The sequence below is a fragment of the Nelusetta ayraudi genome, unplaced genomic scaffold (assembly GCF_046127955.1).
Source record: "Nelusetta ayraudi isolate G7.1 ecotype Tasmania unplaced genomic scaffold, CSIRO-AGI_Nayr_v1 ptg000042l, whole genome shotgun sequence".
In the NCBI taxonomy this organism is placed as follows: Eukaryota; Metazoa; Chordata; class Actinopteri; order Tetraodontiformes; family Monacanthidae; genus Nelusetta; species Nelusetta ayraudi.
Genome location: NW_027466092.1, coordinates 10227128 through 10246205, shown reverse-complemented (window position 1 = coordinate 10246205; position 19078 = coordinate 10227128). Strand labels below are relative to the sequence as shown.

Below are 19078 nucleotides of genomic sequence, written 5' to 3'. Positions count from 1 at the left end.
TCATCAAGCAACCGAGATAGAAGTCCATTTACTGACAAAGACATTCGTCAACTCAAACAGTTAATCAGCCTTAGTAACAATAACACAGTTGGCATCGCATTGACAGAAAATGCTGTTTCCAAAAATTATGGTTTCTTTCAGATTGCTGTAATTTACAATGCCACAGAAAGGGAACGCAAAACCGATTAGTCAACCTCACCCAATTGTGATACTATTTGAAATGTACTGCGTTGAGAATGACCTTGAATGAAACGGTCCCTCTGTTACAGCGTGGACACCGAACTGCACTTTCCGAATCAAAGTCTACCTTAAACAAGTCCACACCACTGCATTACAGCTTTCTGGGGCTCACTCTATGTAACTCTACATTTCAGATATGTTCTCAAGAATAATGAATCCAGTATGCACCAACGACTCCAAAAGTTTCGGTCATCACTGGAATGATTTCCTTCCAGTTTCTTTTGGTTAATGCGGAGTTTTTGTTATTTCAAGTAAAACGTTGAAATGTTGTTCAGGCGTAAAACACATGGGAAAACAAAAGTATTGCCGCCAACAACCACATGTGACGTTATTTGCCTGAAACGCTGAATCCAGCAGCAGGCGTTGACGGGGTCACTGTCATCGCAGTGACACTAGGGGGAACCAGAAAGCTTCCAAAGTCCGCGAGTCATTTAAAGGAGCTTTCTTTGTTTTTCAGCGTTGCCTTCCAAAGAGAGGGGAAACATTTAACTGAAAATTACCCATTTGAAAGGGGGATTCTATAATGTTTATTTTACAGCCTCTTTCTTTATTAGTTTATTTGACAGGGACAAGGACACTGATGAACATTGAACGTCGTAAAACATAGATAAAACATAGATAGCATAGGGTAAACACGGTGGGTTTCGCATGGCACAAATTTCCAAATTTTAATGTTGGTGTTTTTCAATCAATCAATCAATCAATCAATCAATCAATCAATCAATCAATCAATCAATCCACAGCACCCCAACTCCGACAACCTGAAAGTTAAAGTCTCCACCCCTGCTTCACTTGGTACAAACCCACTCGCTGAAATTTAAGCCTCTTGAACGGGATTGGTCCCTCGGGCACAAGTGCGCGCGCTCCTCTAACTCCACAGTGGATCGAACAAGGACGCAGCAGCGTGCTGTTGCTGCTGCTTCAATGCAGCCAGCCCCCCAGTCTGATCTTCAACGTGTTTCAGTTGTTCCTCCATGAATGAGATCTGACAGAGAGAGGGCGAGAGAGGGAGCGTGAGTGAGCGAGCGAGGGGAGAGAGGGAGGGAGAGAGAAAGTTGGCACTTGCGGGAGGACTGACGATGCGTAAAAGGAACGAGGCTGAATCATGTATTGCGCAGAATCTCCGCTCTCTTGTTCCCGTTTATTCACATCGCAGAGGCGCATCTCCATCCCCATCTTCACCCGGGATGCGAGTGGCGCGCGCTGAGCGAAGGACCACTGCTCGCATTTAGGGTGCAAAAAAAAAAAACTTGCGCAAAGAGGAATTTGAGTGATCGCTGCCTGCCTCAAGTAGGTGTGTGTGTGTGTGTGTGTGTGTTTCATCTCCCTCAACTCTTTGACAATGTCGGCCATACGGCGGAAATTCGGCGAGGACTACCAGGTGGTCAACACCAACTGCGGCGTGACTTTCTCCGCGCCGGTGAAGAGGAAGCGGCAGCGCTTCGTGGAGAAGAACGGCCGCTGCAACGTGCAGCACGGCAACCTCGGCGGGGAGACGAGCCGCTACATCTCCGATCTGTTCACCACGCTGGTGGACCTCAAGTGGCGCTGGAACCTGCTCATCTTCATCCTCACCTACACGGTGGCGTGGCTGGTCATGGCCTCCATGTGGTGGGTGATCGCCTACATCCGCGGCGACCTGAGCCACGGCGGCCGCGAGTCGTACACGCCGTGCGTCGCCAACGTCTACAACTTCCCCTCGGCGTTCCTCTTCTTCATCGAGACCGAGGCTACCATCGGCTACGGCCACCGCTACATCACCGAGAAGTGCCCCGAGGGCATCATCCTCTTCCTCTTCCAGTCGCTACTGGGCTCCATCGTGGACGCCTTCCTCATCGGCTGCATGTTCATCAAGATGTCGCAGCCCAAGAAGCGCGCCGAGACGCTCATGTTCAGCCAGGACGCGGTCATCTCGCAGCGCGACGGCAAGTTGTGCCTCATGTTCCGCGTGGGCAACCTGAGGAACAGTCACATGGTGTCGGCGCAGATCAGGTGTAAACTCATCAAGGTAGACTTTTTGTTGTTGTTGTTGTTGTTGTTTCTTTTGCGCTACCCAAAGTGCGCAAAGGACGCAGCTGTGTGGCAGTGTGGAAGTGCGCGTGCACATTTGGCGCAGCTTCGTCAGGGAACTCTTGAAACGCCACTGTGAAGGCAGAGCCTAAATAACCATACACACACTCCCTTGATTTTCTTGTAAAATTGCCCATTATGTTTTCTGAGAGCTTTCCAAGTCATGCATTGCATTTCTATTCATCTCACCAATTCAGTGCGCCCCCCCCCCCCCCCCCCCTCCCTGGGGAGGGGTGAGGGGTCTCTGTAATTGGCAGAAGCTGGTAGTAAATGTGTTGTACTGAGTGGCTGTTTACTTTCCCTGGCAGCAACTTCTGCACTGTGTCTTAAGTCTTGGATCTGAGCTGCAGACGTTTTTGTTTTTTTTTAGTTTTTCCTTCTGGGCACATTCCCGGTCCGGCTGCTCAAAGTGCCCTTCACCACCAGGCCAGTTGCTGCAGAGCGCCACATATCTTAAGTTCTGGTCTCTGCAGAGGAGATAAACGTCGCACCAGAGCCTCACTGACTGAATCTCCAGTGATCGACTGAGAGATTGATCCTCCTAACCGGTTCCTCTGCCCTGCTGCAGAACACAATGATCACAAGTCAGCTAGAGTTGTAGTACTCGAGATTGGTCTTGGTCTTGAGAACACTTTTTAAGGGTCTCCGTCTCATCTCGAACTCGGAGGCATTTTCACTCGGTCTTGTCTAGGACTCGGACTGAGCGGAATTGGGATTTTTGATCAAGACCAGTCGAGACTCAGCCAACACTGCAATGACAGATAAAAACGGAAAAGAATCCAGCTGCTGCCTTGTTTGGCTCTGTTTGTGACATCCAGAGTGACACACACACCTTTATTCCGAGTTCATTTATTTTTTTCATTTTATGAGGCAAAGATGTTTTTTAATGGTTCAAAATAGTTGGCAAAGCAGCAAAATGTTTGAGAAAATCTTTAAAAGATACCTTGCTGTAAATAAATGTTGCTGTTTGATTTAGAAGGAAGAATTTATACACAAAGATACTGGTAATTGGTTTTCTTTGAATTATACAGTCTTGGTCTTGCCTTAGTTTTGAAGGCCAAATGCCCTGGTCTTGTCTCGAACTCGATACTCTCCAGTCTTGATAAGGTCTTGGTTTTGGTTGGTGCGGTCTTGACTACAAGAGCCGACAGGCAACGCACATTCGCGTTGAGCGCGTGGCTGCAGATTTTTGAGTGAAGGAAGTGCACCAGGGTGCACCAAGGTGCCACTGCAGTGGTAATCGCTGCACTCTGTGAAGTGTACCTGGATTCGCTCACAGGTCCGTCTGCTCGAGGAAGCTTGTGCCCCAAAGGAAGCTGACTTGTAACAGGCCTCCTCGTTTCCTTCCCCCCCAGATGTGTCCCGTGTGAGAAATCCTCACCCCTCTGTCCAAACTTTAGCAGCTACCCGGAGGATAAAAGCTGCTCTGTTGTGACACGAGGCGTCAGCTGCGCTTTTGTCACGTCAGGGGCACCGTGATCGCGAGTGACAGCTGACTTTATGAGCCTCCAGGAGCCGCCGAGCTGCCCGTATGCCAGCATCGCCATTAGTCCGTGAATGCGCTTTGTGCTGAGAACTGTGTATATGTGTGTGTCTGTGTATGTGTGTGTGCGTGTGGTGGCATTCGAAATGAGAATCACTGTTATTTCTCTTTTTAAATGCTCGATTATAAAACAAATGAGAGAAAGAAAAAACCCTCACAACGCCATCAATTAGAGAAGCGAACTGAAAGCGAGAAGTTATTAAGTTAGCATCGGCACCCACTGGAGCAGCTTATATATTAAGTGTAATTGTCATTTACGGTTTAATTAACAGCTTCAAAAGACAAAGAAAAGCATGCGGTGCCAAGTGCACTTTATCAACGGAGCAGCGATGCTCAACGTTATTTTCCTCCATCTGGAGAGGCCGACAGTTAGTTTACTACCATGCAAAAATTGCCCACACACAGTCTGCTATGACACAGACAATAAACATTCACTGGTCGCACTAGTTGTCGACTGTAACCTTGGTCCAACCTGACACTGTACGGTCAGCCTGCCGCTACTGCAGGATGGGTCCTTTGGAAAATATCTCTTCTTTAAAGATGTTTTTATGATCTGGGGAGTTGAAACGCTGAGATAGTTTTTCTTTCTTCTTTTATCTCGACGCCTTAAGGCTGCAGTGGGAGGGTGCGACTACGAGTTCTGAGTCACAAGGACGGAAGCAGAGGAGTCTGCGACAAGTGCTGCAGTTTTGTGGCACAGCAGATTATAGAGAATCAGTACTTCAGTGGCAAGAGCTCCCCTCCCCTCGATCCCAATACACACACGCGCACACACACACATACACACACACACAAGTGCGCGCGCAGGCTGCTGGATCTCTTTAAGTTAATAAACCTGCATGAGCTGAAATTGCTGCAGGCAGAAGGAAGAGTGGCTGTGTGGTTGGAGATGTTCTCTCAAAGATCAGTTTGCGCTGCGTTGTTCTTAATTTGTGGATTTGTGCCAGTGAAGAAAAAAAAAATCATACTTTAATCCATTTAAGTTGTAATTCGCTTTTTCAAGCCACGTCCTTTCACATCAGCCGAAGGTCAGAAGCGGGCACCATGTCCCTAATTATCCGGCTATAAAGCCTCTTATTGGGGTGCGATCAATCATAGTTGGAGGACACACAGTTTCTCCGCCTTCATTACGTTTCATTGATCTTTTTTTTTTGTAAAAGATCCTGAGAGACAAACGGAGTGCTTTCCCGTCTTTTTTTTTTTTCTTAACGAAGGATTTCCCTCCCTCGTTCAACTCTGGAATGGAACATGATGTATGGAGGCGCACTGTGTGAACAGGAGAGCAACTCCCCGGACGGCTCCCTAATAGACGCAGTGTCCCGGCGCCTCCTCCAGCCGAGACCTCAAAAGTGGCATTTCGCAGCCAATAAAGCTGCGCAATTTTCACCGTCGGGCTGCTGAGAGTGGCCGATCCTCGACCGGACGGCACACACACTGTGAAAAGACAGCGCTTACACCCCTGATTAGGTTACACACCACTCAAGGTCACCGTGCCGTCGTGCCCAAAGGTGACTGGAGTAATAAGACATGCTGCAGTAAATCCAAATAGCGGAGCCCTTTAAGAGCTGCAGCAGCAGCGCTCGCATCCTGGGGGTAGCCGCGGGTTGGAGATATTTATTGCCGGCGGATGCCGACTGAGTTTCAAAGCAAGTTGGTCACATGGTTGAACTGCTCGAATCTGACTTAAACTGTATTTAAATGAGGTTTTAATATCTTATGTTCTTTGCACAACTGAAGTCTTTGCATTGAATCTGAGAATTTGGACTGAATGACTCCAGAGAAGACAATTGGATGAGTGCGAATACTTCATGAAAAACAATCCCAAAAGAATGATGGTTGATGAAAGGCTTCTTTTTTTGCGTTTGTGGATCTGAAGCGAAGGGATAAAACGCAGTGTGTGATGTACGATGGGGCTGACTGAGCTTTAGTGTCATATTTGTTGTTTGGTGCCATGTGCGTTGTTGTGTTTTCACCAGGTTGTGACAGCACAGATGACTTTGCCATGAAAACTTTTTTATCGCACCAAAAGCACCAAATCTTATGTTAGGCAGGGCTACGAGAGTAAGGGGGTTATGAGTCGTTGGGTGGGTGGGAGGGGGGTTCCTGTAAGTAGCATAACAGACCCACTGTGTGAGGTCGATTTATGTGGTTTATGTTGGTTTGGTTCCTTGATCTAATATCACGCTACCAAACCGCGTGTTCGTTTGATGAAGAAAGGAGACAAGTACAATCTTAATAAGTTTTAGTGCAAAGAAGAACAAGACATTTGGTACAGAGATCTGATGGAGAGATCTCAGACTGACTTCTTTCTCCCAAGAAAGTCCTTAAATGCAAAGACAAACAATCTGACTCCTGATTTGAATGTCTTCTCAAGTGTCGTCCTCTGATTGGCTGTCCATTCTTCTCCCTTCGCTTGCTGGGTGTTAATGTCATTGTTTGTGAATCAGGAAGCAGGTCCTTATTTGGCCGTGAGCCAAATGGTCCATCCTTCCTCCCAGTGTGACCTGTCATTTGCGGCAAGAAAAGCCTGAGGTGATAAGTTCCCATCCCTGTGACTGGATGGGTCACAAAACTTTATAAGGGTCGCAAAGGCAGTTCCTTCAGCTGACCACTCTCTGGTCCCCCCAGGTCACTGTTCATGAGACTTAATGAGTTACACAGTCTTTGCTCACAAGGTTTTGAACACCCCCAACATTCAATACATTTATACATTCAACTCAATATAATAATTCCAACATATAAATGTAATGTTACAAATAATAGCACAATCTAATATGAGGATATTATGGCATATCATAGCATGATATTAAATGTCTGATTCCAACATTTGCTACCTCTGCCCCAATCCACATGCACTTTATCCTTTACATCCTTCTCCTTGGTAACATCATCCATCGCAACCATCTCAAGTTTCACTGCTACGCCGATGACATCCAACTTTGCATCTCCACCAAATCCATCACCTCCTCCACACTCTCAAATTGCCTTTGTAAAACAAAACCCTTGATGCAAACCAACTACCCTAAACTAAACTGTGAAAAATCAGAACTCATGATCATCACCTCTAGACTTGACTACTGCTAGCCTCTCTTTTCCTCTCTTTTCTCTCTTTAGATACAGTGTCTAGCACATCATAGCCTCCTTTATGGCCTACTGTCCAAACTCCTCAATAAACTCTTTATCTTCTCATCAAACACAGTGTAGATTTTAAAACCCTTCTCCTCACCTCCAAAACTCTCCATCACCAGACCCCTTACTACGTCACAGACCAGCTCCAGCCCCACTCCCCCACTGTCGGCCTCAGATTTACCAATGCTCAGCCTCTGGCCCACCCTCTCTTACAAACTTACATTTTTATAATCGCATCTAATGTTTTGATGTATTGAATGTGTTTCTTTTTCATTTATACCTCTAAAGTGTCTTTGAGTACCAAAAAAAGCACTATACAAATAAAATCAATCATTTTTATTATCATCACATTTATACATTTTCGGAACAGCTGAGTGCTGAAAAGCAATATTGACGTCACATTAACATCTTTTTTTAATCATGTCACTTTGTGCTGATTGTTACTTTATAGCAGTGAAATACAGATTTCGTTGTGAGAGCTTGCTCAGAGAAAACTCTCACACCTTAATCGGCAAATTAAAGGCACGATTTCTAAAAATAAATAAGCAAATAAAGACGTGGCCCTGCGATGAACTGGCGACTTGTCCAGGGTGTCACCCTGCCTTCGCCCTAAGACAGCTGGGATAGGCTCCAGCAGACCCCCGTGACCCTGAATAGGAATAAGCGGGTATAGAAGATGAATGAATGAATGAATAAAGACGTGTTTACACGGCAGCTTTGCATTTCTTCAGCATCTGCAGCCCACGGTTACTTGAAAAATCGTAACCGTCCTTGAGTTGCCCCATTAATATTAATGTGCCGTACATTATTTAATCAATACAGTCCAATAGCGCACTGACCCCTGTAGCCATTATAAAATATGAACGTAATCATATGAATCAGGATCGAAGTCTGTGTTTTTCTCTGCAGTTTGCAGAAAAATCAAATAAATAAATGAATAAATAAATAATTAAATGAATGAATAAGAGAGCTCAAGGAGAGAAAGGAGCGGCGGGAAGACAGACAGACAGGCACGGAAGCGAGCGAGACGGGCGGTGGTATCTGCCACCGTCTATACCTGACAGGGGAACAGAGAGGAGAAGGATGAAAGTCGGATTTGTCAGATCAGAGTTGTGTGTGTGTGTGTGTGTGTGTGTGTGTGTGTGTGAGTGTGTGTGTGTGTGTGCGTGTGTGTGTGTGAGAGAGAGGGGGAGAGAGAGGGAGAGAGAGAGAGAGAGAGAGACGGTCAGCCCCAATGCACAGGACACAGCTGGGCACGAATGAGCGTGTGGAAAAACACAAAGCAATTCAACCTGTGTGCACGTTTTCTCGTGCATGCTGAAGAGGCGAGCGCACCGCCAGGGGACCGACCTGCTCCCACTCAACCTGAACCTCAGGTGGCCAAGTAAATTAAACGCTCCCTCCCCGTATCAGGTCTTCGTCCAAAGGCCCATTAATTTCCCCCCCCGGCGGCGGCCGCCGACTGTTTAGCGGCAGCAGTGAGAGCACAAGCGGCTCTCACCTTGTTAAAAGCGCTCAGTGTCAAGAGGCTGGGCGGTGGCGGGGGAGGTGCGTGGGGTGGCGGTGGCGTTGGTTTCGTGGTGTAAGACCGTGGCGCCGATCAATGCAGCCATGAACACGCATGTGAAAAATTGTTGCTTCGCTTTCATGCCTCGGAATTGGGTGAATGTGACTTCCCCGGGAAATTGGTTTCCAGTTTGACGGACGTGCCTGCCGTGTGTCGGTCACCATTGGGCTCAAAATCAACAAATAATGAAATTGATACAGTTTTTTTTTTTTCAAAACGACTGCACTGTCTACCTTCTCATTTTCTGCCATTCTTGACTCGTACTGCAGCTGCACTCACTCACTGGTTGGGCGTATTGTGTGTTCAGAGATGCTACTCTGCAGAACCAGGTTATAAGCTGTCTTTGTGTTAGGCTCTGTTGCCTTTTGAGGATCTCCAGCTAGTCTGTCTGTTGTGACCTCTGACCCCTGATGTTTTCCGCCACACAACAGTGGCTCACTGGATATTTCCTCACATTTAAAGTCACCCTAATCCTCTTTCTTCCCCATTCTGATGATGACTGAAGTCGTTCTTCACCACGTTTATGAGACAAAATGCACTGAGTTGAAGTCATGTGATTGGCTGGTTCCCTGTTTATGTAAACACTGCAGTGTTCAGTTGCTAATAGTACCAGTAGGCAAAGAAATTATATGTCTTAAGACATCAGTGCAGTTAAGCTGAGGTGGTGCATCTTTTCTTTCTTTTATTTGTTGTCACCCCTCCCTCCCTTCACGTAAAAACACCTACCTTTCTTGCTTTGAGGGTGTTTTGTCCTAATTAAAATTCAGAAAATGCAGATCTGTGGAGATGTGTTTATGCTGCTGGTCCTGAGGCCATCCAATCACACATCTGCTTCTTAGCAAACCTAGCGTGCATCTTCTCCATGTCTTAGACGGCTGTTTGTTAGCGATTCTCCTGATCTATAAACAAAAAATGATCAAAGTCACAAACCATAAAGAAGCCAAAGAGACACATAACTCTATAATACCAGACACATTTTAAAACAAGAGTTTGAGGAACTCAAGTTTCTCCAAAAGCAGCGAGTCAAGTATTGGTGATGACAGCATGCCACTGAAGTTTCATACTTTGCTGTTTACCTCATTTGTGAAAACACATTCATTCATTCATTCATTCATTTTCCATACCCGCTTAGTCCCGAGCTCAGGGTCACGGGGGTCTGCTGGAGCCTAAGGCAGGGGACACCCTGGACAAGTCGCCAGTTCATCGCAGGGCTTGTGAAAACACAATGCCAATAAATCGATGGGTGTAAGTCAGAGGTCCCCAACCACCGGGCCGCGGACCGGTGCCGGTCCGTGGGTCATTTGGTACAGGGCCGGACAGAAAGAATAATTAACTTCCGTTAAATTAATCCCGTTTCATTCAGTCTCTGAGTCTGAACAATTTTATTTTGAAAAATTACCGGATTCTCTCCGTTACGTCCATTTAACGCTCAACTCTTGACGCATGTCAAGGCGCTTTTCTCGGTCACCTGATACGCGAGATTAAACCCGCAAGCTAGCGAGCAACATGAGTGTCGATCGCCATCTCATTAAACCGGGCCGTGGTGCTAAAAAGGTTGGGGACCGCTGGTGTAAGTGGTGAATTTAGTAGAAATGGTAGCTACATGACGCCTCGCCATGCACACAGAGCAGCTGAGGGGCCTGTCCAATCAAGTTGAAACACACATTGGCACTTTTCACATGGAAAGAAAAACAACATAATGTGTGAAAATGAATGTAGAACATTGAGGAGGTGCCAAGGATTAAATATTTGGCCTTTTGGTAATGTAGGTTTTAAATATATCTGCGCATATTAGGTGTAAAATCAGTCAAAACGCACTACGTCTTTCAACATGTGCTGTGTCACAGAGAAGTTGTTTTTGTGGTCCGAACCAGAATGATGGGATCCTACCAGGCATAGGATCCCATTTATTTTCATAAAGCTGGAATGAAATTGTTTGTCTGGCAAACAATTTATTGTGTGAAACTGGACTCCAGTCTGACTGGCTGGCTTGGCTTCTTCAACTGAGATAGAAGCAGTGTCTTCCTCAACACTTTCATTGTGTGACTGGTCCTATTGGCTTACTGCCAGTACCCGGGTGTGTGTGTGTGTGTTTGTTTTTTAGTGACAAAAAGCAGTCCAAAGGCTTTCATAGTAACTCACCAAACCATAACAAAGATAAGAATGCAACATTTTCACTGTTGTATAGTTCCTCTTTAATGTTCTTTATGTCATTTTCAGCTTCGTTGCTGGCATTTCTGATTATGTGAATATCGGTCGGTAATAAGGGTTCTGGCACTCTGCTTTGAAATATTTTTTTGTAAACTGGACAACTGTTGTGTCAGTGTAAGAATTCATTGTAGATCTTGTATTTTGAGTGGTCAATATGTGTCATTCAAATGTGTTTTTAAAAGCAGATTTTTGCTATTAAAACAACTGGTGGTGGACCAGGAATACCACGTTTAGTAATTTTACATGTAATGCCTCAACAAGTATAAATATGGGGTCAAAAAATGCACTATATTATAGTCAGTAGTAGTCCCTGCATGCACTGTGCCAGAGAGCTAAATGTATGTCAGTCCAAAAACAGAAAAAGTAACAAACCAAAAATTAGACTATGGTTCTGGATGAAAGGCATAAATGCTTTCAATTAAATAACCAGCTGCTGTAGTAGCGTCTGCGATTGCAAACAAGCATTCCACTAACCAGGTACCAGTGATCTAATTACGTGGTATTGGTCCGGTTACATGGCTCATCGCACTTCAACTGTTGCTTGATGTGGGTGTTGATGTAAATGTACTGACGGATGCGTAGTTGGCGAAAATTTCGAAACTTTGTCTCGCCCATGCGAGCCAGCGCTGTGTGGGCACTGACGTCTTCCTGTGAAATGTCACACTCGTCTGTCCTCAACATCGCCCCGAGTGCAAATGTCAGCCAGTTTGCCATCTGTGCACCGGGTTGTTCCTCAAACAGCCCGGGACCACAGGGGCCCTGAGACGGGCTCGTCCGTTCTAGAGTGACGACGGAGGAAAACTTCACATGCCCGCGGTGTTTATAGGGGAGAAAGGGATGTGTCCTCTCCCATCGCAATAAAATGTTAGCAGACATTTGGGTTTTTTTTGCGGCGGAGGCCCTTACGATGACAAGGAAGGATTTACATAGTTAAAGATCATTCATGCGAGTCCTCTGCTTTAATTGAAACAGCTACAGGGGCACTTTGTTTGCTCAAGATCGATTTCCTGGGAACGGACGACATCTCGGGGAGCGTCAAAAAAAAAAACTGCCTGCCACATGTGTCAAACTTGTGCTGTTTCTGTGGTTAAAGAACTGAAACAAAGTTTGTTTCTTTTACTCTTCTATTAATCGCTGCTTTGCAGGTTTTGGTATCAACTCTTGAAGGAGATTTAAAAGAATCCAAATAAAACAACTCATTTGAAAATGTCCAAAAGTAGAGGCTAGCAGAAGAAAGTGACACCACATCGCCCCCTGTGTGTGCTGTTCTTCAGATTTGTTTTGTTCTTTTTTTTTTGTTTTGAAATGCTGGCCGTTCCTGACACACTTTCTGCTTGGCATTGTCCACAGAACAGAGATGGTCCTGTTGTCTCCGTTCTCCCAGTAGCAGTTCAGTGCTCACTCAGCCAGTTTGTTTTGGTTCACTGTCTAAAATAAACATATGCAAAAATAGCCAATATCCTGTTCTGATAAATTATGGTCATGTGGTGAGTTTGAGATCTACTTTAATCGAACCCAACACCTTCTTGTCTTAGTGGTAGTTTGCATCCTTTCCCTGCTATTACTTCCTCCTTCAGGTTTCAGTCATTGCTTTTTCATTCACATCATTCAAACATCCATTTCACCACCATCAACTGTTTTGCTCATTCATAATGCATTTTAATTATGTCCAAGATTTACAAAGCCTCAGCCCTCTCTGCAGGAATGAAGTGTATTGCTTTGACTGTGATGCATTTGTGGTTGGTTGGTGTTTCCAGTCTCGGCAGACCCCAGAGGGAGAGTTCCTGCCGCTGGACCAGTGTGAGCTGGACGTGGGCTTCGGCACGGGGGCGGACCAACTCTTCTTGGTGTCGCCTCTGACCATCTGCCACGAGATCAACACCAAGAGCCCGTTCTTCGACCTGTCGCAGCGCTCGCTCATGAACGAGCAGTTTGAGATTGTCGTCATCCTTGAGGGCATCGTAGAAACTACTGGTCAGAGCAATTTTTAATGTGATTTCTTTAGATGGTAGAAGTATTTCATCATCAGGTTGATTTTTTTAGCATATTTATTACACATGTTATGCCTTCCCTTTCCAGATAATTGTCTATTTGTTTCAGTGCACTCCCCAGAAATGAGTTAAGTCCATCAATTGCTTACTTTTCCTCTGTTTCCAGAAATCAGTCCTTTGTGATGTCACAAAGGGGACTGATATCTAAATCCAGTTTAGTGGCAACTCCCCCATGCAGGCGTTGGCCGCCCTCTAAGACCACCTTCTCCCTTCAAAACATGTGGATGTTCCAACAAACTCAGTTTCTTTAGCATAAATTTAATTTTATGCTTCAGTTACAAGTTAGTCAATGTTCTTAGAATGTTTGCATATTCAGCCCTTTTCCCTCACTTCTCTCTGAAACAATGTGACTCTTTCAATTTTCTGCTGAACATTTCAAACCATTTCCTTCTAATCTATTTTTCAATCTAAAAATCTTGTCTTCGCCGCAGGTATGACGTGCCAGGCACGGACCTCTTACACCGAAGATGAGGTCCTGTGGGGCCATCGCTTCCTCCCGGTCATGTCCCTGGAGGAGGGCTTCTTCAGGGTCGATTACTCCCAGTTCCACAACACCTTTGAGGTCCCCACGCCGCCGTACAGTGTGAAGGAGCACGAGGAGAAGTCCCCGCTGACCTCGCCCAACCCTCTGCCCGCTGCGCCGTCCTCCCCTCCGCTGGGAAACAGCGGGCGCCGCCGGGAGAGGCTCCTGTCCGCCGACTGCGCCGATCACATGGAGGATCAGGCCACCAGACTGCCCAGGAAACTACAGCGCATGAGCTCCACCAAGGACGAGCTTCTATGGCGGGGCGTGAAGACGGGCTCAGCCCTGCCCGGGGGAAAGGCCTCTAGCACGGGAGACCTTCCACTCAGCATCCAGAGGCTGAGGTCCAGCTCCATCCCCATCGCCCGCCAAGGACACCCAGAGGAGCAGGTCCAGCTGCTGTCTCTGGACGGTGACGGCGAGGAGGCCGAGCAGGAGAGGCACAGACTGCCTGCGACCGTCAGAACCATTGCAGCCGCCAACCCTACGCCAGTCCAGATCCCGCTTGTGGGGAACCGGCCGGAGGACAACCTGCCTGCAAAACTACGCAGAATGAACGCTGATCGCTGACTACTTTGAAGACCCAAAACATTTTAGAAACTAAATCAGGCTTGCTGGGCATATCTTGTAAATGAAGACTGTTGTGATATGTATAACTTTTTTTTTATTTATCCTCCCCCTTTTTTTCTCCAAGGCTTATTTTATCCAGTATTTTACAATTACCTAGACTGCATTTACTCTCTCCAACGTTGTCCAATGCCACAAACAGAAGGATGACACCTATAAGCCATTCATCCGCTCATACTGTGAGTCATTTTTGATAGATCACCATCGGTGCCCCTTCACTGACTTGACAAACACTTTACCCTTTCTGTTACTTACACTTCTTCTCTTCTTTGGTCGTGTTTGATCTTTAACAACTGTCTTTGTGTTTCAGTGTATCAAGCACCAAAGTGTCAGGCTAAAGTAAAGACTGACCCCAAATGACCATTCACTAAATCCCGGCCTAGAATCATGCTCTTTCATTGATAGCAAGGCACAGCAGGATGTCAAGCGCTGCACACACGCTCACAACGCAACTCTGTGCAAAGTTCTGCACAATTTCGAAAAACTGCAGAGATCAGATGGGTAGTGACAGCTGGATACGTCTCTTGACGCACCTGGACACATCAACAGTGACTGTACCTGGGTACATCTGGCGTTTCTGTCGTCGCTACCCTCACCAAGGCGACTGGATTGGGAGTGATCAGTGTCCAAGAAGCACTCATCTCTGGATCCACAGCCATTTAGACGCTTCCTGATCTCATTGTGAAATAGCTTGAAAGGCAGCAGGAAAGAATGGAAAAGCAACCTGTCAGATGCCACCGTGTTGCAGCCGTAAGCTGTGACACCAAAGCTGTGGTGGGGACAATCACAACTGCCCGAGATCCAGAACCCAATTCTATGTACCTGGCCTTCAAAAAACAAGACGTCGCATCAGGGTAACTGCAGGAGAGAAACTACTGGTATTTCTACTGCAAGGTAGCAGGGAGCTCACCAGCACTGATAAACCCACTAGTGAAAACTTGTTTTGTTTTTTTTGCTTTTTACGTTATTAACTGGGTAATGAGTGGAAGTGGGGAGTGACAGGTTATAACTCTAGCAAGCACTCTCCACAGTTAGCATGCTTTGAGTTTTTGGAGTCTTGAAGTGCTGAGTCGACTGGACATTGCTCTTGTTTACCCAAAGATGTTTCATATGTCATCCAACAGGCCTCTTCAGCTCAGAATGGTCTTCAAGTAAACAGCAACAAAGTCAATCTGCTTACAAATCAGCATGTGAAGACACGCTATCAAAGTTTACTCAAGCTTTGTATTTGACAAACACATTCCTTTACTGAGTGCAAAAAAAATTCAAAACAGGTGATTTATCTTTAAGCTTTTCCTGGATTTAACCAAGTGCCAAAACCAACTCTGTTTCTATCTTTTTCACCTCCTCAATGCTACATATAGCGATTGTCTCTTTGTGCAGGTTTTTGGTTGATTAGCATGCTAACTTGTTGGTGCATTGATGGTTGCAGGCTTTTGTCTACCTCTGTGGGAATATTGTGACAAAGAATTTGGAGTCGTAAATATGCCAGTGTTGCACATTACTTCACCAGTAGGGGGTGGGGCTTCTTGAACGGTCACTCGCATTGCTGTTTTTTTTTTTGTTTGTTTTTTTTTTTAATTTGGAGGAACTCTTTTTAAAATTTCTGAGTAGCACTGAATATTTATTTGCTCAGTTTCTCATTTAAACAATACATTTTTGGCATTTGCTTAAGACCTGCACAGTGCTGAAATCATCAAGAGAATATAAGACTTATGAATAATAAATTATTTGAAGTAAGTATGAGTGAGATATTTGTTTACTTTGGTCTAACTTTCTGCTACCCAGTTAGAGTCCGTCTTTTAATTAGCTGGTTTTGCTTCGCGCTTCAACCCCCCCGAGGTGTACTGAATACATGAGGCGCCCACATCACCTGCTGGAGTCAAACCCAAATTCATCACGCATTGGTGCATATATATATGTATGTATATTCATATATATATATATATATATATATGTATATATATATATATATGTATATATATATATATATATATATATATATATATATATATATATATATATATATATATATACATATATATATATATATATATATATATATATATATATACATATATATATACAAATATATATATATATATATATATATATATATATATATATATACAAACATTTATGTACATTTATATACGTACACATACAAAATGTGTACACACACACACACACACAGATATATATTTATTTATTTTTATATGATTAAAAGGATAAATTGGGGCAGAAGAGTGGAGAGGAGTATGGAGAGGATCTTGGCTGCTTGGTCACAATATATTTACTCCACCTGCTGCCAACTTCATATCCCAGCCTTTAACCTCCCACCTCTGGCTGCAGCTCCAGTTTATTGTTTTTTCTTTCTTTCCTAAAGCACAGAGGTCGTGTGCGTTATTCCCTCCCGTGTCCACAGTCAGTGACACTTGCCTCATTTCATCTTGAATGCCGGTATAAAAGTGGAAGCGTTCCAGAGGAAGGCAATTTTCAGGACATTACACGTCCGGCTGGGGATGTGCAGAGCTAATTAGTCACACTGCAAAGACGAGCGCAAAACACAAGTTTGATTATGTAACTCGCCCAGGGTAGCGCAGCAACCTCTCTCCGACTTAAGATAAAATTAACTCAGATAAATGATGGAAGGATGAATAAATCACAGACCATTCTTCACCCAGATGCTACACTGTATCATGATGGATTCAGCTGTAAAGTATAATCCATTTGCCCGGCTCCACCGTCATTAATTTGTTCCCTCGAAAATAGATTGGTCCAATTTACGCTTCGCACACGCTTCCTTGGTTGAATAAAAGCCATCACATCAATGAGAAAAAAAAGAAAGAAAGGGGGACATGCGCGCTGTTGTCGGAGGTGGCGATTAATTTCATGGTTGAATCCAGCTACAGCGCCATGCAGAATGGAGGTCACTTTTTAATCTGACATTAAAACTTGCGGCTAATGTCTCAGCATCAGCAGTAAAACCCTAAAGAATAGTCCCTTTTTTTCTATTCCGATGTAACGACTAGGTCCCCCTGTTCAGCTGCTGAGAAACACTAATATCTCATCAACCAACCACATGGCAGTACTACAAGCACGAGTAAGACAAGTTTCCAAAGTTGAAAATGAGCAACAGGATGGGGAGGAAAGAAGCTTTACGAACCTCCATAACCACAAAGAACTAGCTGTGAATTCAAATAAACAGATGTCCATTTTATGGGTTAATGATTATTGTTTACACTATATTTAATAATTAATTCTGCATCATTATTGTGCTTATTATACTAAAGAAAATATTTGTTTTTACTGCACAATGCATCCATGTTAAAAAAAAAAAAAACACTCAGCACAATCTCTTGAATTTAAAGAACTGCAATGTGTAACAATTGCTATTGTTAAAATTTGTGCATACTAAATATACACACACATATATGCATGCATATACATCCATCCATTCATCCATTTTCAATACCTGCTTCTTCCTGAGCTTAGGGTCCCGGGGGTCTGCTGAAATAATTCATTCCAATGATTCATTTGTCAGGGTGCTCTCACAAAATGAGATAACAATTGAAAATTTGGTTTCAGTCGTGGATGCACCAAGTTGAATTTGCGAAACTTGCTGCACGGCCGCAGTGCAAACATACGCCTGCGTGTTTGTCTTGGTGCAGCGAGACGCTCTCAAGAGGAGCGCACCGATCATCGCATCACACATCCACATCGACCAGATGCTCATCCATAGTCAATGAGCGTGGAAAAAAACAAAAAAACAAAACAAAACACTATCTCTTCACCATGAGCCATTAGCCGGTGAAGCGAGGGATTATCTGAGCAGCGGGGATTCAGCGCTGATCTGTTTGTGACCTCTCAACACAGATACAGTCATTTGTAGGTAAGAGCCAATCTCCCTCCATTACTTCACGGGGCTTTCCGGTGTAAAGTGGCTGTTAAAATGCACTTGTGCACAGAGAATTAAAGGCGTAACAAGCGATTGTCGGATGAAAGGTAATACAAAAATTGCTATGTGGCGTTATTCCATCTGGTGTGGCTCGTCACAGCTCACGCCCTCCCTGTCTTTTCATTTTGAGCCCTTTCTATTATTTTGTTTACGAAGCCAGACTGGATGGCCACAGGCAAATCAGGAAAAGTTCCCCCACCACCGTTACAAATAGCGATAAGCAACCATCAGTGTGCACGCATTGCAACTTCAGAAAACATTAGAAAATCGCTTTAAAAATGAATGCTAATGCTAAAATTGCTCTGGAAATGACTTTAAATCTGGAGGATTCCCCTCTGCTACTATTCCCTTCTTCAGACTATAACTGACAGCCATGCATCCAACACTGAACTCTGCTAAAATATGCAATTGGTTTAGTTTCAGTCTGACTGATTTTGGATGATTAAAGGTGAAAATAAAGTCACTTTTATTACCATTATAGAAAATGTATATTTTTAGGGATGGTAATTTAGTCAACTTTCGCATATGTCTGACTTGTTCATACTTGGGTGCACAGTTGACATGAGTTTTGCGTTGAAACGCAAGGACAGGGAGAAATCACAGAGAGGGGGCAGAAAAAACTCTTCTCTGAAAAATCCTGTAATTCAATTGAGAGATTGCAGAAAGTGTCCACACAGCGAGTCAGAAGAAGATAACTTTATAAAAGTTCCCCTTAGATCGCGGTGCAGGACGGTAGCGGGCATCACTCACTGGTGCTGTCAGCCAGGAGAGTTGCGGCCACAGGCCGGCCCTGGACAGCCGCAGTAAACACAGCTCAGCTCCCTTCAGCACAATCCCAATCGGCTTCCTGTGAGTCACCAGTTCAGCTGCCCGTTGTGTCCACTTTAAGGTAACACTTCCAGAAAAAGAAATTCCCCTGAGAAAAAATAAAGACAATCAGTGAATCTTTTGAAACTGGCAAGAAACTGAACAACCAATAAAAATGGGTTTGCCAGTCACATGGAAAATGCTGATTTGGAAGATTCACGTTATTCCGACTGAAATCAGGATTTTCACAAGACCCGCTAAAATGTTAGGTTGATTAAAACCGCTTATTTATTACTTCATCAATGTCTTCTAGCAACATTCAGTGCCTCTGTCTTTTCAGTGGACGGACCAC

At 44.6% G+C, this 19078-nt stretch overlaps 1 protein-coding gene across 1 annotated transcript; it reads left to right on the top strand.

Annotated features, from left to right (window-relative positions):
* Positions 1-1201: 1201 nt before the first annotated feature.
* Positions 1202-15690, top strand: LOC142893545 (G protein-activated inward rectifier potassium channel 1-like). Its single transcript, XM_076034212.1, has 3 exons — positions 1202-2248; positions 12518-12734; positions 13243-15690. The coding sequence occupies exons 1-3, from the start codon at positions 1583-1585 to the stop codon at positions 13902-13904; spliced, it is 1545 nt and encodes a 514-aa protein (XP_075890327.1). The 5' UTR covers positions 1202-1582; the 3' UTR covers positions 13905-15690.
* The last annotated feature ends 3388 nt before the right edge of the window (positions 15691-19078 follow it).